The 27,973-nt window shown below is 49.5% G+C and overlaps 1 protein-coding gene and 1 pseudogene across 1 annotated transcript in view; one reads left to right on the forward strand and one right to left on the reverse strand.

Annotated features, from left to right (window-relative positions):
- The window catches only part of GYPC (glycophorin C (Gerbich blood group)), a 43,043-nt gene that overhangs the window by 13,842 nt on the left and 1,228 nt on the right, over positions 1-27,973 (forward strand). Inside the window, exon 2 of the mRNA XM_040619125.1 lies at positions 27,507-27,563. Coding sequence (XP_040475059.1) covers positions 27,507-27,563 — 57 coding nt within the window. The remainder of the gene's footprint in view (positions 1-27,506; positions 27,564-27,973) is intronic.
- LOC103658577 lies at positions 1,935-8,202 on the reverse strand (annotated as a pseudogene).

The raw sequence follows: 27,973 nt of genomic DNA on the forward strand, positions 1-27,973 counted from the left end.
GAAGTCTGACTGTCTGCGCAGATAAAAGGCTGACCTCTCACTGCCCTGCCTCCTGCCTCCAGGGTCCCCCATGGTTCTCCTTTGAGCTCCCGTGAAAGGGCCCTCCCCAAGGGGGAATGAGCACAGGGTAGCATTCTCCTCTGTCTCAGTTCATGATATCTCCTTCTGAGCCAACAACCCCCCTCTCACGGACGCTTGGACTGCAGCAGGACATTTCCCAGACCTCTTCTGGCCTCCCTGCACCAAGCCCTTACAATGTAGCCAGCAGTGGCCATTTATCCTGTTCTGGGACCCAACACCCCCAGGGCTCGGGATTCCCTGGAAAGTCCCTTTGTGACAGGGCCTGGACAATCCGTGCTATTGGCCAGAGAAGGTACACAGAGCCAAGTCAGAGAGGCCCGGGCCACTGCCCTCAGCGGCACAGATGGCTTTGACCCTGTGGAAGGTTTAACTCAGAGGCAGGACATCACCCCTCCTTGCCACCTTGTCAGCTACTGTTGGCTCCACCACTAAGCTGTGAGAACAACCTCAGGATAATGATCTCACCCCCTTTGGCCTCTGTGTCCCTGATGCTTGTGTACTCATCCACTGCCTGCATTCGGACAGCTGTGCATTGCACAGGTGAAAATTCAGGCCTCCAGTGTGACAGACCTGGGTTCAAGGTGCAGCTTCGCCACTCAATGTCTTCCTCCCTGTGGGCATCTTAAATGAGAAAATATAGGTAAAGTCCAGGCTTAGCATGGGGCAAATATTCAGTAAATATTAGCCTGAGCAGGAAGGGAGAGACTCAGTGATACAGAGACTTAAACCAGGGGTCTACAAACCTTAAGCCCACAGCTCAAATCCAGCCTGCCACCTGTTTTTATAAATAAAGTTTTATTGGAACACAGCTATACCCATTCATTTGTCTATGACTGCTTTTTTGTAACAGCGACCATATGGCCCTCAAAGCCTACACTATTTACCATGTGGCCCTTTATCAAAAAGGTTTGTCAACTCCTGACTTAAACCAACAAGAGAATCTCTAATGGCTCAACTTTCAGGACTAGAGCCAACCTGGGCCCCATTCCCTCTCTCTGGGGGTTACCACCACCCCAGTGATGGATAAGAAGCCATGGAAGAAAGACTTGCAGTCAAGGTCAAGGACCAGACATCAGCTGGGGAGGCCCACATGGGCCAGGCTGGGGACACACAAAGTGCCTTGGTTCCCATCACTCGATCTGCCAGGGCCCAAGCCACCAAGGAGAGGGCCCCTCTTGTAGTCTTCACTGTCTCTTGTCCTCCAATCACCCCTCTGTCAGTACAGGCACTGGGGGCTCTGCTGCTGCCTTGCAGAAAATCCTCACTCACCTTGACAGGAGTGGGAGGAAAGGCAACATATGAGATAGGCTCCCCCTGAGATCTATAGCTACAGGGCCAGCCAGCTCATGTCCCAAGTTCAGAAAACGGTGCTTCTCACCCACAGCCCAGGCAGGGAAGAAGGATAACTCTCCACATGGCAGGTGTTGGGTGAGGTGCATTGCCCCAGACCTTACTGAAACCTCTTACCCCCTTGGGAGGTTATCACTTCTCTTTTCAGATTTGGAGCTAGATACTCAGAAGTGTGTCCGCATTTGACCAGTTACCAAATGGTGGATCAAAGTTCAACCTTAGTGTCCCTGAGTCTAAACCCATGTTCTTTACCTGTGTCACCTACACCAGGTAGCTGGTAAGCCAGGAATTACATTCCATGCCCATGTATTGAGGACCAACTATGTGAGGTTCTGGGGATATGACAGTGAACAAGCTAGCAATAATCACAAACGGGAGCTTATATTCTATGGGGCTTGGACAGATAGACACTAGACACATGGGGATAATGTTCAGTACATCAGATAGTGCCAAGTGCTAGAGAAAACAATCAAGTCAAGAAGGGAGACAAGGAAGGCCAGGGATGAGGGAGGTACCATTTTATTTAATTTTGTTTTGTTTTGTTTTTTACATAAATTAACTCATTTATTATAGGCTAGCAATGTTTCAAATGGTGGAACTTCTACTGGTCTTTCAACTCCTTCAGTCTTTGGATGGCAGACTTTACTGTGACGGCAGAAGTGGTGTTGTAGGTCCAGGAACCACTGGCTACAGTTTTCATGCAGAGCCATGATGCCAGATCCCCACAGCTCATTTTTTCATCTTGGTTTTGCAACAGAAGGAACAAGTGTACTTGGTGTGCTGGCTTATTTCAATCTTTTTCATCATTTTCCTGAGGGAAGCACCATAATGGGTCCCATATTTACCCATGATTCTGACCTTCTTGGTGCATTTAGCCATCTCACCACAAACTAGGTCTGAGCCCAGAGAGGCAAGGGAGGTACCATTTTAAAGAGCATGGCCAGAGAAGTCTTCATTGGGAGAGATGATGTTTGAGAAAGACCTAAGGGAAGCCAGGAAGTCAAGCAGGAATATCTGAGAGAGGACATAATAGGAAGAGAGCATAGTAAGTGCAAAAGCCTTGAGGTAGAAGGAGGCCTGGCCTGATCAAGGAACAACCAAGAGGCAGTGTGACTGGGAGAGGAGGTTGGGAAGTGGTAAGAAGGAGATGAAGACAGACAGGAGATGTGGCAAAGAGACAATGGGACTATCTCCTAACACTTGTAGCAGCTGGAATTCCACCATCCTCCCAAGTTTTGGGGCCTCGAAACCTCCTGGTAGAATGCTCCTGACCCTGAGAGAGGAGCCCTTGAGCATCTCAGATAATGCTAATTAGCTGGAGCTAATGCTCCAGCAAAAGACTAAGAGCGAGGCCCTGGATGAGCCATGGCATGTGGTGAGAATGACCTACGGTGGGGGCGGGGGGAGAATGTAGGGAACTCCTAAGGAGTGCCCGAAATGCAGGGGGATGGAAGCTAGGGGGGACTCTACCAAGACCCCATTTGTCCTCAGCTGTCCTGAGAGATGCCTTAGTTGAGCGCACAGGTGTGTGCACACACAGAGGCCAGCTTCCAGAAGACTCTCTGAAATTGCTAGTTGCATCTTCTGGGTCTGAAGGTTTTCTGCAGGGACTGAGTGTGAGTGCAGAGCCCCGGGCCCCATGCACCTGCAATTCACAGGGCACTCAGGTCCCTGATGGAGCAGCTTGGAGCAAAAGGATGTGGATCAGACCCTCACCTGCAGCTCTGGGTCCGTGGAAACCCGGGGGTACCAGCCCAGCAGAGAGCACAGAGCAACAACCTTCTCCCCTGAGGAGGAAGGTCTGGCCTAGAAGGGGGTAAAGAGAGAACCATGAAAGCATATGGACAAGAGTGGTCCAGCCTGCTGCTCCTGGGGTCCAAGCTGCCACCTCACTGGTGAAGGAAGTCCCTACGCCATGTTCAGCCTCACCCAGTCTTCCCCAGCGGAATGAAAGCACAGCCCAGAAATTCAGGCTCCTTCTCCGGGAAATCAGAGAACTGAAGAGACCAGCTCAGAAACCTCAGGTTAGAGCCCAGGATTCCACCACCTCAGACTCTCACCCCACCACCCCCACGACCCCCACCACCCATGTGCAAGATAGGCATTAATACAACTCCCCCACCCCGGCAAGTCGTACTAGCAGTCAGGTTCATAAGAATGCAAAAGATGTTAAGAGGTTATTTGCACCTGCTTTATATTTGCACATGTTTCTGTTTAGTCTGATAAGCAGTCCAGACAGCAGTTCAGTTAAGTGACCAAAGCCAAGTAAACAGACACAGGAGTGCCTCCTCTCCTCACATAATATGATCCCAGCACGAGAATCCAGCTTCTATGGAAGTGACTGACTTCTCATCTCCACCCGAGCACCCTGCTGGAAATCAGGCCCCCTGAGCAACTGTTTATGCTTGGAATCACTGGCACAGAGCAAAGCCATTCACATTTCCTATCTCACTTTGTCCTCTCCCAGCCTGGTACAGCGGAGGGTGGAGGGGTGGAGAGGGCATTAGCATTTATCGGACTCTCTCTGTGCCAGGGTGCCAGGGCAGGCTGTTCATGTGCCCACCGGGAAGGACAGTGCTGTTACACACCTGCTTAGAAGAGGATCCTGGGGTCCTCATACAACTCAGTATCCAGAGTGTTCCTGGAAAAATGTAAAGTCTGTCTCCAGGGCACAGTGATAGCACATGGTCCAGCCAGCACTAGGATTCAGATGTAACTTGATCCCATAATCTCTGGAACTCTGCAGACTCACGGGCAGGCAGGCAGTGTGCTCCTCTCTGTGACATCATGCACTTTATGTGCTGTAGTTCTAAGGAGACAAATGCTTCAGGCTTAATCACTGCCTGTTCCCCCCAACACACATGCACACACACAGCCACCCCAGTCAGGAGATGTGAAAGGCAGCACGCACCCTCACTGAGCTCAGGTCTCTGTAAGCTTCAGACCCAGTGTGCATGAGGGTGTCCACTCACTCTTGCCTAAGGAAGCCTGTGGTGCCTTGTCCTGAGCCCCTCTCCATCCATACCAGCAGGTCTCAGACTCACAGGCAAGTAGCCGGCTTGTGTCTGAGTGCAAGGACATTATATTTCTTCTGGGGGCCTTTTTCCCTCCCCTTTATTCACACTGAGGGCAATGGAACCTTCACCCAGGCTGGCCTCTGATAAGGCTCTAGGCAGTAAGAAAGCAGAGCTGAGCCTCTTATCAGGCAGCTGCAGGGAGATCCATCCAGTGCCCCACCTGGTGGGCCTGGGGCTGATAAAGTGGGTCTGGGCCCAGCCGCTCACCAGATGCTTTCTCATACCAGTTCCCAGGGCCCAACCCCTCAGAAACAGGAGCAGTGACACCCAGGAAGCTTCTTTCCATTCCTAAGCACCAAACAGACTTCTGGCCATAGTCAGCAGGACCTATGGGGAGCAATTGGGGGTAAAGTTTTGGCAAGAAGGGTTGATGGAGAAGGGGATCTAGAGAGTTTTGGGGGACTTGGACATGGCAGTGGGAGCTGGCACCTCCCATGGACATATCAGGACTACATCTATGGGTCAAGCCCACTCAGAGTCCTCCGGGAGGCATGCAACTGTTCCCATTTTTCAATCAGACATGGAGGCTAGGAGAGGGAAGGTGTTAAGAAATTTCATTTCCTATGGTGTGGTCAGGTTTGAAGTCAGGTTTGCTGGCCCCAGAAGCTCAGGCTGCCTTCCTCCCTCCTGGGAGCTCCAGTTTGAATTAGAGCAAAGACTTATCCCTTCCCCTTGCCACCACACACACACACACACACACACACACACACACACACACACACACATAAACAACACACACCCCTCTTTTGGATGACAACCAATTTTATCTTCTAAAGTTAACTACTTTTCCTTTAAGCTGTTAAACTTTCCCATCTTTAGGGGAGCAGACTGATTTTGAGAAAGTTGTCTCTCTGGACTTCTTCCCTCTGTAAGATGGGCTGGTCATCCCCACCTCAGAGAACCGCTGTGTCCAGTGCCCTGCCAGGAGCACACAAGCTCCACAGATGGAGGGCATATCGCTGCCACCGGCCACCAGGGTCCCATTACCAGGCTCAGCACTACACTGGGAGCAGGGCCAAGGGTTGGCAGAGGTGAGCAGCAGTAGACCCTTGGGCTCAGGTCTGGGTTTGAATCCTGGCAACGGATGATGTCTCTGAGACTCAGTCTCTTCGTATTATATAAAGCAGGGAGGGCAATGCCTGTTGGCAAGGTTCTTTGGGGGATTTCAGCTAATGAGAGGAACTCATGATTTATGTCTGTCCCATGAGAGTGGGTTTTGAATGAGAGAAGCATCATGAGTGGAAGATGATGCAAGTGAATCCCCGGCATGGAACAGACTATAAAAAGCAGAGGCATGGGCCCCACTGACTTCCAGCTGCCCCTTGCCCCAGGCTCTGATGCACGTGGATGCAAACAGAGTCTGAAGGGCCCTCCAAGACAAGGCAGATGCGGCAGCCTCTAGGCAGGTGGGTCAGGCAGGGCCTCCCAGAGAGCTGGCCTAGTGACTAGAAGCTTCCATGGAGGGGGTGCCACTCAGAGTGGGCCGGGAGGATGAGTGCTGAGGAGTGAGGCCTGAGCCTTCAGATGACCTGCCAGGATGGCTCCATCAAAGCAGACCTGATGGGAAAGCTGCGGCTCCTGACAAATGCCCAAATTGGGACTGTGCCGATAGTGTGCCCTGACCTGGAGACCGAGCTCAAGGCCTGCGATTATCGCCAGAATACCAAGAAATGAGCAACTCTCAGACACCAAGGGTGACAAAGCCTGAAGAGCTAGAGAAAGGACAGATCAAGGGTAAGGGCACAAGGATAGCCAGGGTTGGGGGAAACAGTCTCTCTCCAATCTCTTCCCTGAAACTAACCAAACCATCACTGGTAGTCATTCTCTAATGATTAGCCAAAGGATTAGTGTATGTAAAAGTTCTGTGGTGTAGAGAGATAAATGCAAAAGATGGTTTTACCACCTAGCACCTAGCAGGTGCTCAGCAGTTGTTTTAGCAATCACTGCAAACTCCTGCTTTCATAAGCTCTCTTCTGGATGATTTTTCCTGCTGCATTTCAATCTGGTCTGCTGCGAAGACCTTTCTGTCAGTAACCTTTTGATGACCACCTTGCAAAATACCAGGGTACAAAGACTAAGGTGCCATGGCCCTTCCTGCACCCCCAGAGTTGTTTTGACGTACTTGGTGAGACTTTCCATAGTAACAAGAGGTCACTTCCACTGGGAGGTCAGGACAGACATCCTTCTTGATGTGTAGACATTCGTTCACCAGGTAGGCCAGGTGGAGTGGACATTTCAGGCAGAGGGAACAGCATAAGCCAAAGCCTAGAGGTGTGAAATAAAATTAGAATCTATGTGACATACAGTGGCCTCTTGTGGGACAAGCAGGAGGGATGTGAACATGTGAGATAATAATGTTAGAATTCAGGCTAGCTTGTGCCTCTGGCTCTGGGCTGGGGCCCAAGAGATCCCAGGGCTCTCCCCCGGGTGTATCCCCCTAGAAAACTCCCAGTCTATCTGGTAAGCTGACAAAAGAACCAAGCAGTCTATGGAGCTGTCTTGTAATATTTGGGACATACTTATACTAAGAAATTTGTTGTTTTTTATCTAAAATTCAAATTTAACTGGTGCTCTGCATTTTATCTGGCAACTCTAGGAGGATAGGACCTGGGCATGGGTGTTTTTTAAAGGGTCCCATGTGATTCTGATGTTCAGCCAGAGTTGAGAACCACAAACAAGAGTCTCCTGCTTTGAGGGAGGAACCCACATACTCACTGCCTCAACTCCCAGGCCAGGTGCCTGGGTGCAAAGCCCTCTGGGTAAATGGAGCACTTCTAGTCTTAAAAAGCATCCTTATTTCAAGCGTTTTCAAGATCCCCTTCTTACTCAGTCATCCCATCCTTACATGGATGCCTCCCACAATCATTAAAAACCTATTTTTTACATAAATTTGAAAATCTGAAACACATCCTAATATTTAATACTTCAAGTGATATATTTATTTTGTAATAATTTACATAATTACAATATAATTATTGTATAATTATGGAAGTTATTCATTAACTGTATTTATTTTAATACAAAATAATAAATCATTGTTCATAACCCTCCTATCTCTTCTATCACACCATCTCCTTCACTTAACTTCTAATCACACTCCTGTCAGAACCTCAAACTGTCTAACCCTCAAGTCTCCCAGCCTTGTCAAGTGTGACTTCCTGGACCTCCCACCTCACACCCATACCTCTCTGCTCATGTCCACTACTCTCAGTCATGTTAGTCTTTTCATTGTGTCATGCTGATCCTTTCTTGGTGGCTTCCAAGTGCTCTTCTAAACTTGGAAGAGAAAAGGCTCTCCTCTCCATCCCTGTATTATTTCAGAATTTCCAGAGAATCTCCTTTTCCATAATCTCTCACTTGCTAATGGCCTACAATAGAAGATGTAGTTTCTTTAACCTGACCTTTAAGATTCTCTGCTTCCTGGGGCACCTGAGTGGCTCAGACAGTTAAGCATCCACCTCTTGATTTCAGCTCAGGTCATGATCTCAGGGTCCTGAGATCGAGCCCAGAGTCAGGCTCCATCATTGTCTCTCTCTCCCTCTCGCTCTGCCCCTCCACCACCACTCATGCTCTCTGCCCTCTCTCTCTCTCTCTCTCAAAAAAAAAAAAAAAAAGATTCTCTTCTTCCCATAATGAGATGAATAATGAAGTTCATTAATGATATTGAATGTGGTAGTGATGGTAGAAGAAGTAATATGACATGGAAAAGGAAAAGAGGAAAAGAAACCCAAGATATGTACTGGATTAGCCATTCATATCTCTCCTTCCTTCTCCTAAAAACATAGCTTCTATATTCCACCCAAAATAGATATTTGAAAGGTGTAGAATTAAAAACTGCATTTTTAAAAATATGAAACCATCCCTGATAAAAAGGATAAAATTATTTGAAATCTGCTCTTAGATGACCTGATGTATCTGGGAGCCTTAATCCTAACTAGTCAAACAGATCCAACTCTATAACAGGCTGGTGCCTCTTTTGGTAACTGTGCTTTCACTCTGTTACTTGGTTTGCTTAAGAAAGTAGTATATCAGTCTGACAGAATAGTAAATTGTGTCTGTACTTACCCTTTTCCCCTAAGATTATGTTAGATTCCAACCCTGCATTAGTATGTTAAAATCCCTGATGAGGAAACATGCACAAAGTCTCCTGTCCATATCAGCTGTATTAAAACATCCGATTCACTACTCGTGTTGGTCCTGAGATATAATCAATTATTGGACTTTAACCACACTACCTGCAAAATTCCAAAGTGAAACAAAGTGTAAGTTTGTTGGCTTTCTTGATTGGTCTCCAGGGCATTTATCATTTTCTGTGAAAGAAGCATTTAATTTAGATGGCAGTTGATTTGTGTCATGGGATTTCAACTGACAGGAGGAAGAGTTATGTATGTGTTTATAGCTTCTTTGCTTTTAAAAGATTAATGTTGGGGAAATATAAATCATAAGACCTGAACGGGGGGTTGGGAAGACAGAACAGGAGTGTGCCAGAGTGATGGATTGAGACGTATCTTCATCAGCCAGAAATACAGTGGGAGGATGGGGTGGAGGGGTGGTGGGGCGGGTGAAGTGAAGAGAAATAGCTTTTCCTCCCCAAGCACAAAGACAGCACAGGGGCTTGACTGAGGGCAGCCAGCTTCCTGGTTCTGGTGCTAGATGCAAAATGAGGTGAATTGGTAACTTCTTGAAGCTGCTTTTCTGCCCTGATACCCAGAGGACAAAGGAGGGCTAACAGCAGAGTGGGAAGCATCTGGAAGCCCAACTATACCAGGAGATAAACAAGCACTCCTACCCTCAAGTCACAAGCACTGTTGCCCTCTTCTTCCCCCATAAGGACCCCGCATCCAGGGGTCATATGTGTGTACACACGCATGTGCAGGAACTATGCTCAGATAACTGGGAATGATAAGAGCTTGCATGTGTCGAGCAGTGCCTCTCTTGGAACCATGTAGATGCATCCTTCTGTGTTGGTGAATTGGCTGAGCATTAGAGAGGGTCACATGCAGGTGGGACTCAGGAGCCAGGACCTATACCCAAACCTCTCTGGCACCACAATCCACACTCCCTGTACTGTGCATCACAATGCCCTCTTCAATCACTTTAAGATGATTTCTGTAGAGCAGTGTGTTGATGTGCATTTGCCCTTCTCTTCACTGCCCCAAGCAATACATCACAATATATAGGTCAAAATGTACCCTCCCTTTCAAACACTAGTCCAGCTTAAAAAACAAACCACAGAAATATCATTCACAGTACTAGCTAACAGGTATTGCATATAAAATCATACTGCGCCATCTACATGCATCATCTCATGTCATCCTCACAACTGCCCTCCATAGTAGGTTCTCTCATGATCCATTGCATGTGTAAGAACCGTGAGTCCTAGCACACCTCCGCCCAGGGTGGAGAGAAAGCTGCATCCCTCATTGCGGGTGCCCTCACTGGCTTGGGAGGAGGAGAAATATTCCAGGGAAGAGAAGAGGAGCCATGCATGCCTCCTACTTCTGTGGCTTTCGTTCCTTCCAGAATCTTCACCACATCTCACCCTTCTGGTCTGTATTCTGGAGGTCCAGCTGTCTCAGGGCCACTTTGGCCTCCCTTAACACATCTTGGGGGGAAGTGGTCTTGTCTGTCTTTAGAATGTGGGCATTCATGCCCTCATCTGACAGGCTCTACCTGCGGCTTTGAACCGAGAACCCCAGGCAATAGGAGTGCCCTCCACCTCCTGTTCTCCTCCCCACCCTGCTCCTCTCCCACCAGGAAAGGGCTCTGCCACTCCTGTCCATCAAACCTGGTGAAGGAAGGAGAAAAACATTTTCCACATCCTGTTCACCAACTGATGAGCCTTCTGGAAAGCCAATAACAAAGCATGGCTAACTAAATCATCATTATTTACACATGCAGCCTGATCGAGGACATTTAGTCATGTAATTAGGTACCTAATTATGCTGAAAATGCAATTATATGATTTTTTAAGTGAATTAAGTCCTCCAGAGAAGTGGTAAGGATTAGTGCACGTGATCCACCTGGAGAGCAGAGACCGTAGAGGGCACGTCAGTGTGACCCTGGGCTGCGCAGAGACCGAGTGACCTGTACTTGAGTCATTTGTGTGAGCGCACACACACACACACACACACACGTCTCTTGGCTTCACTTCTGTGTCCCCAGGACTCTACACTGGCCTGCTGCATACCAGGAGCTTAATAAATGACATCCATTAATATCATTGAAAGCTTAGTGTGCATCTGTGGAAGGACTGTTTAATGGCTGACTTGGAGACTCTTAAGGAGATTATTTATTTAACATGTGAGAGGCAGGTGTGCAGAAAAATGATAAAAGAGTCAGCTGGGACATGTCAGAGGATATTTTATGCAACATCACTTATTCGTTCACGCAGCATTGTGTCAGATGTTGAGGTATATAAAATACAGTCCTTGCCCTCTAGTAGTTAAAAGTCGGTGCGGAGACAGCTGTGATTTGAACAAGTTGTTCAGCAAACTGCAGCCTTCAGACTAAACCCAGCCTCTGGCCCGTTTTGATAGAGTCGTGGTTTTTACATTTTTAAAATACTGTAAAAAAAAAAAAACACAAACAAACCAATGAATAAAACAAAGAAGAATATGCATCGGAGACCACATGTGGTCTATGTAAAGCCTAAATATTTATGAGAAAGCTGACTGCCTTCTGCAGGGATAGAGGAAGGAGCACACAGGCCCTTTGCAGAAGTCAGGGAAGGCTTTCTAGAGGAGGTGACATGATCTAAGCTTGTTGGCAGAGCAGGAGTTTGCAAAGGCCCAGAGTCGCGATGGCATGGTACAGCGCTCAGGCCTCCCTGGAGCTTCCTAGCAGCCAGGCGGTCGGAACATGAAAAACAAGGATTAAAGGCAAATTGGGAGGATTTGTACCTGAAATAAGGGCTGTAGGCATCCAGAAGTTCTGAAATGTCAGGCAGTGGAACTTGGACTAGATCTTCAGCAGAAGAACCAACAGGCATCTGGCCAGACACACCAGCCTGTACCCAACATCGATCAGAGGAAAGGGACAGATGACTCAGCTTCTCAGGCCCCTTGTAGCCTAGATGCCACTGACTTTATACCTTGAATCATCAGAAGGTCCCTCTGGGGACTGAATGACGGGAAGAGAAGAGCAGCTGGATGGAAGAGAGAGGCACATACAGACAACTCTAAGAGTGCCCAGGCCTCCCATACACAGACGCCAAGGACACGGGATGCCCCAGCACTCTCCGGTGTGGCTCAGGGCTTCCCTGCTGACCAGCCCCTCAGCACAGCCTGGCATCTCTATCCCTAAGCCCCCAGACTGCATCACCAAGCCCCCTTCCTTCAGCATCTTGTCCCGTGGGGGAGGATCAGCCTGGCCCCCCAAGCACACTGCATTTCTCTCCCACACTCTTGTGCCCCTGGGCACAGTGTGGAGACAGAGGCTACTTCCGAGGCACTGTCACTCCTTCCTCCCCAAGAGCCCCTTCCTTCTAAAACGCAAACATCCTGTTCTCTGGGGTGAGGCCATTGCCCCTGCTGCCTCTCTCCCACACGGCCACAGTCATTCTCAATGCTGTGCATGCACACAGGGGACTTACCTCAACTCCTGCAATTGGCATCAGCCACCAACTCCTACGGTCACTCCCTGGCAGGGGACACTACGAGTGACCCCATTCTCCATTTCAGTCACCCTGCTCTCCAGAGCCCCTGGCACTCCTAGCTCGTGCCCATGTCCAGTCCATATCTCCACTCAGGCAATTGCTCAGAACAGGGGCACCCCCACCTCTGCTGCCAGGCCTCCTCCCTTCATTTCTCACCTCCTCCCTTCTGCAGCTCAGATTCTTCGGCCCATCGCTGTAGTCCTTTGTTGTATGTCCTCAACTCCTGCCAGTAATCTCTAGAAAGTATGTTCAAGCCCACCACTTCTCACCACTTCCCCAAGAGTCCAAGCCACCACCTCTCCACCCTGGGTTTTATCACAACACCACCACCACTACCCCCCGCCGCCCTGGTCCCCTTCCCCTGCACAGTGTAATCCTGTCAGCGTCTCAGTTCATGTCACTCCCCTGCTCAGAATCCTCCCATGGCTCCCGTCTACCTCAGGGTAAGAGCTGATGCCCATACAGGGCTCTCAAAGCCCTACGCGGTCTAACCCCAGCTCACACTCCAGCCCTTTTACAACTCGTTACAGCCACACGGGCCTTCTGGCTGTTCCTGAAATATGCAGAGCTGCCCCACTTTGGTGCCTTTGCACTTGCTCCTCCCTCTGCGTGCAGCACTGTTCCCAGACACTCTCATCCTCCCCCCATTGCCTGGTTCAGGCCCTAGCCACATGCCACCTTCTTCCTGCTGCCCTCCCGGCTGCACTGTTTAAACTTGCAGCCCTTACCTGGAGCCCCCTCCTCTTTCCTGCTTCATTTTTTCTCTTAGCACCATCTAGCACACTACAGAACTTATTTACTTCTCCTCTGCATCGTCTGTAGTTCTTCCCTAGAATGTGAACTCCAGAGGACAAGACCTCTGAGCTATTTGTCTACTGCTATCACCCAGCTGGTTTGCGTTGAATGCTCTCTTCGTCCTTTCTCATTCTCTCCTGTTGGCTCAGTCCAGATACGGCCAACTTCTCTGTGCTGCATGCCTGCACCCAAACATGGCCATGGTTGCAAGCACACCCCACTTACTCACACAAAAACACACGCTTGCACACTCTCACACTCATACACGCTCACACGGACCAGCCCCACCTCAGCACCATGACCACAGCCAGAGTGTGCTGTCCAGCAAACCACCACCTTTCCCTGCCTCCCCTCTCTCCAAGTCTCCCACATTCTATAGAAGTCTCCGTTTCAGTTTATCTCACTGGAAAAAAAAGAAAAAACACTTCAAGTAACATGTATAGAAATGTTTTAGCGGAGCTTTGCTGTGAAGCGCACAGAGAAAGGGGCCAGGAGCAAGATGGAGACAGGGTATCAGGGGAGGTTTTTCTTTTCTTAAGTTCAGGGATGGTCATGCTGCCAGAGGTGATCTGCTAGAGGTAGCCCATTCAGTGATGCAGGGGAGAGGGGAGGATCTCAGCAGAGTGTAGTGAGACATGGGTCTAGAACTCATTCAGAGGTGCAGAGGTCTGGAGCCCAGCTAGCCCTGGACAGCAGCAAAGAGAAAGCTGAGATCTTCTGGACGCAGTGCTCCCTGCTTTCCTCCTGGTCCTCTGCCTGCTCCCTCCCGGGCTGCCCTATGGAAGACCCCTGGCTCAGCTCTTGCTCCTCTTCATCCTGCCCTTGGCTATCAATGCCACTGAGATGGTGGAGGCCCCAGCTGGGGCTCCAGCCCTTACCTCTGCCCTGAACCCCAGGCCCTGTGTGTGGTGGCCTACTCTGCACCTGTGCTGCAGACCTGAAGGCTCTCTGAGCATAGCGGCCCCCCACCTCCAACCACACTGATCCCCNACCCACCCCTCCTGCTGAACGCAGCCCCAGCCTTCCCACTTGGGGCAAAACCTTAACTCTTCCTTCTTTCTGTTTTCTTCTTTCTTTTTTTTTTTTTTTTTAATTTGCTCACCCTACATCTAATCCAACAGCAATTCCTATCAACCCCAATTCCAGACATGTCCAAAATACCTCTGTTCTTCCTCACGAGGGCCACCACTGTGCAGGCCTAAGCACTTGCCTGGACCATGGCTGTAGTGGCTCCCATATTCACCCCCAAGTCTGTCCTCAGCACGGCAGCCATGGCGACACTGCTCAGATAGAAACATGCTGAACAGCTCCCGTGGGAGACCCTCCCTGGCCTCCCCTCCCTCTCAGATGGAGGCCATACTTTCTACGGTCAAGTACCGCACCTTCTAGCCCCACGGTCTCTGGCTCATTCCAAAGCTCAGCAAGCCTGCCTACCCCAGCCTTCACACTAGCCAATGTCTAGCTAGAGCACTCCTCTTTCAATTTAGAATGAACAAGGCTCATTCTCTCCCTGCTTCATCATGTATGAATTGGCTCGGGCTGCTACCACAGAGTACTGTGCTATGGCCTGGAAGACTTTCAACAGCAGATGTTTACTTATGGTTGTGAAGGCTGGAAGCCCAAGATCAAGGCACTGACAGATCCTGCATCTGGTGAGAGCCTGCTTCCCCGTTCATAGGTGACCATGTTCTCTCTGGGTCCTTACATGGCAGAAGGGGTAAGGGAGCTCTCAGGGTCTTTTTACAAAGGCACTAACCCCATTCATGATGGCTTCACCTCCCAAAGGCCCCACCTCCTAATACCATCCCAGTGAGGGCTTTCAACATATGAGTTTTGGGAAGACACAAACATTCAGTCTCTAGCACAGCCCAAAACACTTCCTCTGAGAGGCCTCCCTGATCACTCTCCCTCTCTTCTCCTTTCTTTTCTGTCTCATAGCATCTATCACCACCTGGCCATATAGCGTGGATCCACATTTTTCATGAGCTATTGGCTGCTCTCTCCTCTAGAATGGAAGACCCCGAGGACAGAGCTTTGTGCTGTGCACTGTGAGAGCCTCAGGTTCTAAAACAGGAACATAGTAGCTGTTCAGAGACTTTTGTTGGATGAATGATTCTGGAATGAGCTTTGGAATTAGACAGACCTGGATTCCAATCCCACAGCTTATCCATTGTATGAACTCGGGCAAGTTACCCAACCTCTCTGAGCCTCAGTTTCCTTGACTGTAAAGTGATAGGCATTATAACATCCACTTCAATGATTCTTGTGAGAAATGGAAACAATACATGTGATCATAAAACGAACCCCCAAAATGGTGGCAATGGCATCATTATCCGCATCAGGAAAGGAGGTTTTCAAGTAGGAAAAGAGAGCTGCGGCAATCGGAGGACAGAGAGAGCCCCAGGGCACGCCGGGCTGGTGCCACAGGGGAGCTGGCTCTGCGTCCACTGCATAGCTTGGACCCCAGCAGCATATCCTAAACCTTCCCTGCTCTGCAGGGACAGGCCCAGAGGAGCCGGGTGCGAACCACCTTCAAAGCAGCCCACTCACAAGAGCTCCATCCAGTCTGGACAGGGGCCCGCTGAGCAGTCAGTCAGTTCAAGGCCCACCGGGGTCAGAGGCAGTGCGGGTGGACATGCCTGCCTCAGTTCTTCCCAGAGGCTATCACTTTGCCCTCAGAAAGAGCCTTCCCCGTCCAGGGCTCCCCCACCAAGACCAAACAACCAGTGTCACCCATTAGGTAGAAAGATGGTTCTCTCTGGCCTCGCATCTCCTTCCCACTGTAGCTCTGGAGGGGCCAAACTCAGAACTGGAGGGGAGAGAGGGATTAGGAGAGCAGGCCAGGCCCCCTTTCCCCTTCTGGGCAGGCTGAGCACAAGTGGGGGCTGTTTAGAAAACATTTTGTCTCGTTGTGGTATGAACACTTACCATGAGATCTACCCTCTTAACAAACGTTCCAGGGCACCATACCGTTGACTGTGGGCACCATGCCATTTGACACAGCTCTAGGGCTTCTACCTTCTTTTCTGAAACTATGCTTATTGATCAGCAAGTCCCCACTTACCCCCAGCCCCTAGCAACTGTCATTCCATGCTTGGATTCCATGAATTTGACTCATTTAGATTTCTCATATAAGTGGGATCATGCAGCATCTGTCCTCTAGGACGAGCTTATTTCACTTGGGAGCTTTAAAATGGGTATGAGACCAAAGCTTTTGTTGTGGACTGGACTACCCCAGAAGGGACTGGAAAGTTTAGAACTGGCCCGCGGTGCACTCCCCGGCCAAGAGCAGCTACACAGAGCATGTTCGGACAGCGCAGAGGGAGGACAAAAGCTGCGTTCCCATTGCAGGGCCCCATCCTTTCCCCTGCCTGCCTCTCTTATGCCACAGCACTCTCCTCCCATGCTTGCTCAACTCAGGGCCTCCCCACAGCAGGCATTACCTGTAGGAGACCAGAATGAAAATTACAGGGTGATTAAGTAGTTGCTTTGAATATCCATGTGCTTAGCTGGGTGAGAGAATGTGAAAACTTGCTAACAAAGCATGCCAAAGTCCATATGTACCTCATTTCCCCCTGCAAAACAAGGTAAAGTAGTGGTGGCAGCCCCACGCCAGCTCACGGAGCTCTCCTGGACAGATCAGGTGACAAGACAAGGGCCAGATGGAGGGCTGTGCCCTGGGGCCAGGGTGCCACCCAGCTCATGTGGAAAGAGGAGGAATCCAGGGCTGGGTTGATAACCCTGGAAGCTGTGGACACAGTGTAGGCGTTGTGGTCAGGGAGGCTGCAGAGCAATGGAAGAACCAGACAACGGTGACCAGGATGAGCACTCAAGGTCATTTCCAACCCAAAGCTGCTGGGAATCCAGCAACAGATAAGTACATGCTCACTACAATGTCCACAATAGATGATATTAACTCTTCCAACACCCTCCCCACAGACATTTTGAAAGATGAGACACTCTGTGACCTTGAGGTGCAATCCCAACTCTCCTGAGGTTACAATGGTTGGCTTTCAGGGACTACAAGGATCTTCCCCAATGGCGCTCTCTGACACCCACACGCTAAGTGTTCCTCTCTGCAAGGCAAACCAGAAGTCATTGCCTCCAACCCTAAACCCCACTACTTCTCTATAAATACAAGAATAGATACAGACTTCAGAGCATGGGGGTAAAATCATTGTTGGAAGATTCACTGTACTTGCAAAAAAAGGAGCAAGAGATACAGATGCACATGAAATAACTGAAGGTGACCACACGGATAAGGAAAAAAGGAAGAGATGGAGGAAAGAGGAGGCCAAGAGGGGAAACTGAGTCTGCATTTCCATTATAAGATCCCTTCCCCTGAGACTGAAATTAGAGGGACAACTGAGGCCTCCCTTCAAGGAATCCTGCCCAGAGGGCTCTCAACCAGTCTAGGGAGTGAGAGGGACCCTTCCAGTGTCTTTAGGAAGACGCTCAAGTCCAGGGATCCTTGAGAGGCCAGCTGAGTAAAACACCCACAACGACTCAAGAGAAACTCTACAGCTTCTATGAAGAAGCTATGCAGAACCTATCCAGCTGTGCCATCACACTTCACATGTGGGAAAGCTGAGGTTAGAAAGGCCACAGAGTTCCCCAGGGGGTCTGGGTGTGGTCCAGGCAGGAGCTCAGACATGCTGGTCTGCCCCTTGCTCTGGACTCACTCCTTCAGACACAAGCAAAACCTGTGGTCCAGCAGCTGCAGGATTTCTCACATCCAGGCTCTGACTCATTCCCTGAGAGGGCCAGGGCTTGCCTTTGCTTCCACCTGCAGAAACAAGGGTGTCTGTGAGGACTTTTGGACTCAAGCCACATCTGGAACGCCTCCATCCACATCTGCAGTCCAGGGAAAAGGCAAGATGATCTGGGGGCATTGAATGCACTTGCAGTTTTCCCCAGTGTGCACCTCTTTATTGGAAGGGAAAATGTCTACCAGGTCAGGCAAAGGGTATGTGAACACAAGACTCAGATCATTGAGAAAGCGCAGCCATAGTCCCACTGTCCAGTGACAGCCCATGGTGGCTTTTGTGGGAACACTGCAGAGGGGATGCAGACACCCCATGGGGTGTGGGGCGGGGCAGGCAGGTGGGGGAGTTAGGAGGGAACTTTGTGGCTTTGAAGATTCTGTGACGATAGCCAGTTCTGAAGATCCACTCCCATTTTTTGACCTTAAAAATAACATGTTTCTCATAGATGATTTGGAAAGTGTAGAAAACTGTATGTTAGGAGAAAATGATACCACCCCTAATCCCCACCCACCACCCAAAAGCCACTAACCCAACATGCTATTTCCTTTGATTCCATTTTCATAGTTTTTTTTAAATATTTAATGTAATTTGTATTTTCAGGGTCCCTTTTTTCCCCCTTAAATCATACTGTAAGCATTTCCTCCTGTCACTAAGGATTTCCATGCATCACTTCAATAACTGCATAATATTCTATCATATAAGTGTATCGGAATTTACATAACCAATTCCCTAATGTAGAATATTTAGATTGTTCTCTCTCTTTTATATTCCATTTTAAACCAAATTGCAGTATACTTTCCTGAGCATGAATTTTTGTTTCCTTTTCAGATTATTTCACAAGGATCAGACTAGAAATGAAATTTTTGATTCTCAGGGTGACACATCTCCCAAACAGCATACAAGAGAATTAAATTAGTGGCCATTTTTGAAAATCTCACTTTGAGGCTATTTTGACATTAATGGTGACAATGGTGACAATCCAGCAGCCAACCTGTGCTGGCTCCTGCACCAGACGCTCACCACACACTAACTCCCAAGGAGCCTACACAGCCGTGCCATCACATTTCAGATGTGAGGAAGCTGAGGTTAGAAAGGCCACAGCGCTCCCCAGGAGGGTCCAGGTGTGGTCCAGGCAGGAGCTCATTCGTGCTGTGGGACTGCCCCTTGCTCTGGAACTCAGTCCTTCACCTGTTCACTCCCAAGCCTGGCTGACACAGCCAATGTGCAACCCCACAGGTATACAAGTAAGCAGTCACCCAGCCGCAAGCCTGGCAGGTGGAGGTTGGCAGGTGGAGGCTTTCTGTGCCCTCACTCTCCCCCCGTCTGGTTGGAGCTGGGGCTGGAATAAGTGTATCCAGTGCCTTCTGTGCTCCAGTCACTTCTGCTGGAGCTCAGAGCTAGGAAGCCAAGAAAACAGTGATTGGGATACACTGTCCCTCTTGGCTTCTCAAAATATCCCCAAGCATCCATTCCCTTTGCCACTTTGGTGCCCCAGACACCTATCTTTGGAAAACCACTTCCCTGCTGCAACATGAGAGCCCAGGGATACTGAAATAAATCAGCAGAGGTTGTTTGTCCTTCCAGAGGTCTCACTGTAGGCACTTAGTATCCAGCGGGAAGTTGAGACTTTCAAAGTTTCCAACGAACAAGGCAAAGGAGACTACAGTCCCCTAATCGCACATTGATCAGAGGCCAAGTGCACCTACCAGACGCTGGCACAGGGTCCTCTGTCCTCTCATCCAGCTCCAGTCATGGGGGCAGGCAAGGGAGCCAGCACAGGTGACAAATTCTCACAGTAGCCGCTATGCCAGGTCTGAAACTACATCAGCTGTCTCCTGAAAGAAAGGACACTAAGCTCAGAGTTGTGGCCAGGGCAGCTGGGAGTGTGACTTCTTATTTTCATTGCTAAGAGAGTATCACCCCCCCACAACTTCCACTTACTGAAGCCTTATATCACCTCCTTGAAAGAGGAGGTATGTGATGGTGTTGGAACTAAGCCACTCTTGCTGTCATGAGCTCAGTGGTTCTCAAGGACAGGCCCCTGGCCCAGGAGCATCAGCAGCACCTGGGGACATAATTAGCAATGCAAATTCTCGGGCCCACTCTCTGTGAGCTGAGTCAGAATCTGAGGTGGGTGCAGTGATCTGTGGTGTCACAAATACCCCAGGAAATCCTAATGCATACTCAGATCTAGCACTCATGCCTTAGCTATCAGCCGCCACGAACCCTATCAGGAAGAGGTTTTACTCTATACTTTAGAGTAAAGAGAAGTAAAAGGAAGCTCCAAGAGGTGAGCTAACTTGCCTGAGAAGTTCTGCCCTCCAGCACAGGTGTAGTCCTATTTCAAGGGGCCTCGTATCTGACATACAATGACCAGGCACCACAGCAGTTAGGCCCATGCAGAGGTCCTCCTGCCCCCCCCATAAGGCATGACTACTCCACTATGGACTTACCCTCCATGTCCTCTCACCACTGCACCCAGTTCCCCCTGCTGGCATTGCCCACCCCACCATCTCAGTAGGTCAGTTTTGGCGGCCCCCTCTTTCTCCAGGAAGCCCTTCCTGAGAACATCAGAGAGCTACCCTTTCTAAACTTACCCACATGCATTTGTCTCTGTTACATGTAAACTCCTTAAAGGTAAGGGCCCTGGCTTAAGTAGAGGGCACACCACTGCAAATTAGTAGGTGCTAGAGAAATGTTGCTGAGGACAGAAAGAACAAACAAAAATCATGAGCGTCCACACTGTCAGAGAACCTGGGAGTCCTGGGGCTGAGTCTGATGGGTGAGTCCCCTCTGCAACACCCCAGACATATCTTTATTGCTCATTTTGACACTTTACCATGCAGACAATGTTAGCTGTCTCTTTTCACATAAATATGTTAAATCTCCTCAACCCAGTCATAAGCTTCTGGGGGCACAACCCATCCTCTCCACATCCCTGTGGCTGGGTAAACACTACCTGCTCAGTCAACATTGCTGTCTTTCAAGAGAGAGGGACAGACAGTGAATAATAAGCTGTCCATTTATTATTTTTGCAGTGCTACTGTCCTGAGACCAATTCTTCCCCAGTTGTAGCTTAAATGCTATATCCTTTCAGGGTGTGATAACAACAAACCATCAGAGAAAAGGAAACATGTTGACCTTTCTCCTACCAAAAAAGAAAAGTCAGTTAATAAACTTCAGTTGTCAACTGCTTTCTGCTTGACCGGCATAAGAACTTGGAGGCAAGAATATTGCACAGGAGGAAGAAACTCCAGTGGGAGCCAAGGAGAACTTTCTGTGGTCACAAAGATTCCTGTCACTCCCCCAATAGCTGTCCTCCTAAATCCAAATCAGACTCACGCAAAGTCATGGCCACGGGAGAGTGACTTTTCTAACCAGATCTGTAGTTTCTTTGAAATAGAATGCTCTGGGTAAGTGGCCCAGAGCTTGGCAAATCATCAGGCAGTGGTGTGGCCGCCTCTGCATTGCTGTCCTCGACACCGCTGTCATGGTGGGAGCTCTCCAAGGACTCTGTGACAAACCTGTGTTCCCCTTCATGGTTTTAAAACTGAAATACTCTTCCTCTTCCCACATCACTTAGGCCTCCTAGTCCAAAGGCATTCTTCCTCTTGACTCAAAGGAACTCAGTCCCCCAGAGGCCTCTGCCCTGGCCAGAATTCTTGCACCTTTGCTGGCCCAGGTGGACATGAAAGCAGGGAGCAGACACTTCCTCCATAACTCCTGAGGCACAAGGAAAATCCAGTAGAGGCGGGCAAGAGGTGTAAAGACAAAACCTCACAGGAAAGAAGAGAACTCTTGGCACAGCTTCATCAGAAAACACAGAAGAAGGGAGGTTCTTGGTGGCAAGAGAGGGTCGACCTGTGTCCCTGGGGCCAGTTCCTGACCACTGCTCTCTGTCAACATCTGAGAACCCCCAGGGTCCAGCTGCTGATAAAGTCCTGGGTCCTGTTGGCTGCGCCCAAGCTGCCGGCTGGAACTGGGAATGTTGCCTTCAACGAGGGGCAGCACCTGTGTGCCTTGCTGCCTTTGACTGGAGGACCGATGGCCGCCACCCTGTGGACCGTATGTAGACTCGGCAGGTGTGTGGCCACAGCCAGGTTGCAGACTGCACAGGAGGAAAGCCAGTTCCAGTTGTTTAGAGAGCACACACTCTGGTGCTAAGGAATCCTTGGTTTGAACACAGGTTCTGCCCTTTTTTGGCGGTGAGATTTTGACCTGGTATTTGAGCTCTTTGGGCATGGATCGCATTGTCTGTAACTTAAAGGAAGAAGCTTCCCTTTTGCAAGCTTGCTACAGGAGTAAATGAGGGAGCTTCCACAGGAACTTTGCCCAGTGCCTGTGCCTAGTAGATGCTCAGAGAACCTGCAGCGTGTTCCTCCTCCTCCAAGGGCTCACAAGGCTGAACCCCCAGGCTATGTGGCCTCATCTCCATAACCCAGGAGCATTTCTCCCATTCACCGTCCCACCCCTGCCCCCGTGGGAGGTCAGCTTCCCTGAATAGGAGTTTGGGGCAGTAACAGCCCTTCCCTTTCCTCTCCCTCTGGAGATTCACCAGCTCAGCTCACAGGAAGTATCTGTCATCCCTGCACTTGGCACATGGTCCAGCCTTGTGGTGAGGCCTGTGGCTGGCCACATCGGGGGTTCAGAAGCCTAGAGTTGTCACACAGCATGGCCACCTTACCGCCATGACCCATACCAGCTTTTGTCAGAGTGAAGCCATGCTTTCTTTGCCATCTGCCCGCTAATAGTTGGGCTCCCTTGAACCCAACACTGCAGGACTGGGGATTTGTTTTATTCCCTCTTATAGTGCTGTGGTTTAAGCCATGGCCTCCAGATAGTATGGTGAATGCTTTTGGTGTCTGTGCACAAATGAAATCAAAGCCCCACCAAACAGTATTTACCCAGGCTGCCTATGATAGGGCCTGATGGTTTTTGGACACCTCTTTCTCTCTCTCTCTCATCCTTTCCCTATCTCTCTCCTTTTCTCTCTCCTTCTCTCTCTCACTCCCTCTCTCCCTCTCTCTCTCCCTCTTCTTTTCTTCCCCTCCCCCCCCACCCAGTTGGGACCCACCAGTGTGTTGGAATTTACTGTTTGACAAACACTGCCCTAAATAAGTTGTATGTAACAATCACATCTCCCAGGGAAACCATAGCCCCCTGAGGTTAGAGACACATTCTCTGTTTCCTGGAATGTCCTCCATCCCTATGGTAATGCTGGGAACACAGAGACACTCAGCACCCAGATGTTGATTTACTGTCAGCCAAGACTGTGCAGGGAATCCATAACCAGCATCCTTCCTGTGCCTGGACTCACAACATCTGTTAGCAGGTCATTTAGGTGACTGGCATTGAATTATGTCCAAACCAGAATAATAATAAGAATGAGATAAAACTACTGGTGACAGGATGTGAGAGCGATCTGGCTGTGACATCAGTCACCCCACTGATTGCGAGGGTTGATTCAGCAGATCTGGCTATCTAGGCGGGTGTCCCCTTCCTCCCTCACAGCTCCATGTGTGTCCCTCCCAAAGCCGCACCCTCGGTAGAAGAGAACAACCTTCCCTGATAGAGGAGGACCATTTTTCGGTCAATGGTATGCAAGTAGTTGCATAGCAGGGGAACCTGCTGGAACCTCTAAACAATCTCTCTCGTTTTTAGGAGAATGTAAGGTGGTCAAGCTTCCAAGACTCCAGACACATGTACAGCATGTGGCAGTCTGCCTTTCTTTAAAAAAAAAAAAATTGGTGACAACAACTCAGTAAATACCTATTCTGAGCTATGTGCCATGTAGGTATTGTCTCCATAATATACATAAAAAATGTATTATGTGTGGGCATGTCATTTCTAATCCCTACCATAGAGGGGGTATGGTTACTCTTGTTTTACATACGGAGAAACTAAAGCCAGTCAATATTAAATATTTTGCTGAATACACTGCTGTGAAATTTATACCAAGACTTGAACCAAAAGCTGCCTTCACAATGAGGTGGATAGTGCTAAGTGCAGCTTGATTCTCAGTTCCCCCGAAGGGACCAAGCTTTCAAATACCATTCAACAACTGTTTTGGGTTGCCAGGAGCATAGCCCAATGCTGGGCATAGAGCTGTGACTGGGGCTAAGGTGGTTATGGGGCTTGTAGAGCTTTCTCTGTGGTGGGAGCATTGCAATCTTGAGGGGAGCCAGTAAGGAAAATCACAGGGTACCTTGGATCTCTACGAAAGGGTTGAGGCCTCCATGCCTGTCCAATCTGAGGGCTACACAATGGCTTATTTCTGATCTCAGACCCACATCTAGCCATAAATAACACGTTGCTCTGCCATAAATGCACCCCCTAAGGCTGCCCATCAATCCCTCCACCCCAGTTCCTGAGCTCAGAATGATGCTAACTCAAATCACATGCTCACCCTTCAACCCCAGCTAGTGGTGGGCTTTCATTCCAGGGTCCCAATTTGATTGCACTTCCTGGGCAGGATGGAGCTCACTCCAACTAGCCTTTCCAAATATCCCCTGTCATTGCTGCTGGCTAAAGGGAAGCAGGACAAGGGAGTAGAGCCAATGAGGGTGCTCACCCCACCATCTCCAGAGGTGAGAGATCAAAGCACAGGCTTCAGGAGCCTCAGTGCCATGGATGGTGAACAAATATTCGGGGAGAAAGTGAGAGCTGGGGAGAAGTGAGCATTGTTGTGGATGCTGAGCTCTCTGCTTGGAATGCTTACATTCTTGATTGTGCAGCAAACTTTTATTCATCTTTCAAGGGCCAATCCTAATGACTTCCCTCTGGGAACTTTTTCATACACCAGTAGTTCTCAACACAGAACAATCATCAGAACCACCTAGAGGCCTGTTACCATAGATTGCGGGGCCCCAGCGCGTGTTTCTGATTCTGCAGGTCTGAGATGGGGCCCAAGAATTTGCCTTTCTTTTTTTTTTTTTCCCACCCGGTAATTTTTATTTATTTATTTAAATATATTGCTTGATGCATAAGAATTTGTGTCTTCACATACCTTTCTTTTTTTTTATTTATTTTTTTTATTATATTATGTTAGTCACCATATAGTACATCCCCGGTTTCCGATTAAGGCTCGATGATTCATTAGTTGTGTATAACACCCAGTGCACCATGCAATACGTGCCCTCCTTACTATCCAGAATTTGCCTTTCTAGCAGACTCCTAGGAAATGTGCTGGTCCTAGGACCACACTTTGAGAACCACTTCTTATACCATCCCTATCTTGCCAGACAGGACTGAGCTTCCTTCTCTGTGCCAATTCTTTTTTTTTTTTTTTAAGATTTTATTTATTTATTTGACAGAGAGACAGCCAGAGAGAAAGGGAACACAAGCAGGGGGAGTGGGAGAGGAAGAAGCAGGCACCTAGCGGAGGAGCCTGATGTGGGGTTCGATTCCAGAACGCTGGGATCACACCCTGAGCCAAAGGCAGACGCTTAACGACTGAGCCACCCAGGTGCCCCCTCTGTGCCAATTCTGACCTCTGTGGCCGTTCCACCCTTGCTGAAGGGTCACCACCTTGAAGGCGATCACAGTGTACAAATTCAGCTCCACACACCTGGAGGGGTGGGGCATGGAGTTCAGGCATCCCTGCCCACCGTGCTCCTGAGTGTGTGTGAGTTCAGAGGGAGCCCTGCTAGAGGCTCAATTGGTGACCACTCAGAGGCCAGAGGTCCCTCCTGCCCCCTAGTCTGCTGGCCTGCTAGGAGGGCTTCCAGTGTTCCAGTATATAGGTTTGGGTACAGGGTCCCAAACCCAAGCTAAGGAACTCACCCCAAGGGGTTCAAACCAAATGCCTCATCTAGTCCTTAAGCAGCCAACCCACACTCCCCACTGGGCAGTGCCCGCAGGGTTAAGCACACTGACTCCAGGCTGCCTCAGCCTGAGTTGGTGGACTCCTGACTCTTTTTTAGCTCTATAATCCAGGGAAAACAGTAACACTTTTCTGGGACTCAGCTTCCAAATCTGTACAATGGGACTAATAATCCCTGCTTCTGAATGAGACTGCCATGGGGCCTAAATGGGTTAAAACCTGGTAAATGCTGAAGATGGTACCTGGCACATGGTAAACAATTGTGAATTATTTTTAAAAGAAAAGGAAATAGCAGTTCCTTCTAACCCTGACTGGGTTGGACAAACTGGCATAAAAATGCTGGTCTTCACCTGGAACATTCCAAGTGGCAATTCTGGATATTTGAACTTCTGTGACCATCCACTCGGACTTAAGGAAGGGGCTACTCTTTATTCTTACTGAAGCCAGAGGTGCTTAGTGATTGAGGAAGGTCTACAATGCCAGCATCTGAATCCACTCACTCATGTATGCGTGTATACACACATACGTGCATTTATTTATACAGTATTATTCAGTAAATATTTATTGAGTACCTACTGTGGACTAGGTGCTAAATTCTAGGTTGCTCTTATCCAGCTGGATCTCAGAGTCCGATGCCACTTGAACTTCCTGCCCCTCCGGCCTCGATTCTCACTGTGGTGAAGCACTTAGAAGTTGACCTGACTGCTCCTCCTGCCTCTCCCTCCCTCCCCTGCCTGACTCCTGCTGTGTGCCTGATCTGTCTCTTTGCTGACCTGAGCACCTCTTTTAACCTCTTCCCCACCTCCAGGCTCCAGGCTGGCTCCTCTCCTCCTCTGCCTCCAGCCTGGAGCCTTTGCTTGGCTCCCCGCACTGTCCTTCCTGGCACCACAGCTGGTTTCTTATCAGAAAAGGCATCTGGAAGCTGCACTGGGGAGAATGACCTCATCCCAGTATAATTAAAGTGATTATCTGAGCGGAAAGGATTATTATGAAGTAGGCTTCTCTGTTTTAATATGCATAGCCGTTGTAATGGGAACATGGGATTTCCATGTTAACAGTGATATTTCTGTGGTCTAATAAATCCTTCCTCTCACTCATCTCCCAGAGGAGAGAGGAGACACTCTGTGCAGCGCTGGAGGTGATGTGCAGGTTCCTGCTGTCCTTGAGATGCTAGCCCTGTGGCCTGACCGTAGCCCTTTGGAAAAACGCACTCAGTAATTTGGTAGTGCCCCAGGGCAGCCCTTCCCACAGAAGGACCAATCAGAGACCACCCAGGGGACATGGGGAGGAGCCTCCAGACAGGAGCCCTCCTGGGAGAGGCATCTTCAAGAGAGAAAAGAGAAAGTGCACTCCAGAGGTGAGAGTGTGAGCTAAGTCCAGGCCCACCATTGGGCGAGGTGTGTGACTCTGGACATGTCACTCTCTGATGCTCAGTGTCACACCTGTGAAATGGGCTAGTAAAACCACATACCTCATGGGACAGCAGCAAAGACCACATGATATGGTGGGTGAAAGGCAACTAAACCAACACCTGGCATGTACAGACCCTCCACATGTGGGGACACCTCGCAAATGGTCTGTTTTTACCCTTATGGTAAGAAAAGCTGAGCCCCAAAGGCAGGTGGTGCTGGCACCAGGCATAGTACTGCCCACCTTCATGCCTACCACCGAGTGTGTCTGCCCAGTGTCTGCCCAGTGCAGGAACCCATCCCTCACCCACTTGCACGGTTGCAGAGATGCCAGAACTGGGTCTGCCTCCACTGTGGTTCACACGTTTTCTCCAGATCTACCAGTGGCCAGGCAGAGCCAGAAGCCTGTCCAGGCACACACTACCTCCTGTCCACTCGGCCCGTTCACAGAGTGTGTGCCTATGAGCAGGGGGTGCAGGCATGGTTGGGGTGCTGCTAAGTATGGGAAGACTTTCTCTCCCCACTAAAGCTCTTCTCTTCTGTTCACAGAACTGGATCCTGGCCCATTTTTCCCCTCGTTGGGGGCAAACATCGCCATCATTGCAGGTGAGCTGCCCTGGGCCTCCAAGCCAGGAGGGTCAGAGGAAATGCCCAGGGGAGAACCCACCTGCGGCTTCAGAGCAAATGCCTGAATGAGAGTGAGGCTGCGTGAGAGGCCATACCTAAGCCTCTCTAAAACTTGCCAGAGTCCCCTTCCCCCCATCACTCCCAGGCTCTCAGTGACCTGGGCCCTATTGCCCAGACTTCAAGCCTCTTCTCCCAACTGCTTATGAGCCCAAACAGAAATGAAGGGCTGACTTCTGCCCATACCCCATGCCTTTGCATGGCATCCTCCAGAATCCTCTCCCTCTTCAGTCCTTTGCTTGGCTGATCCCTTCTCCCTTGCCAGACTCATGCAGCCCTCACCTCTGGAGAGCATGCTGGAGCTAAGGTAAGGTGATGAGCAGTGAACCACA

This window comes from Ursus maritimus, unplaced genomic scaffold (genome assembly GCF_017311325.1).
Source record: "Ursus maritimus isolate PB19 unplaced genomic scaffold, ASM1731132v1 scaffold_1, whole genome shotgun sequence".
In the NCBI taxonomy this organism is placed as follows: domain Eukaryota; kingdom Metazoa; phylum Chordata; class Mammalia; order Carnivora; family Ursidae; genus Ursus; species Ursus maritimus.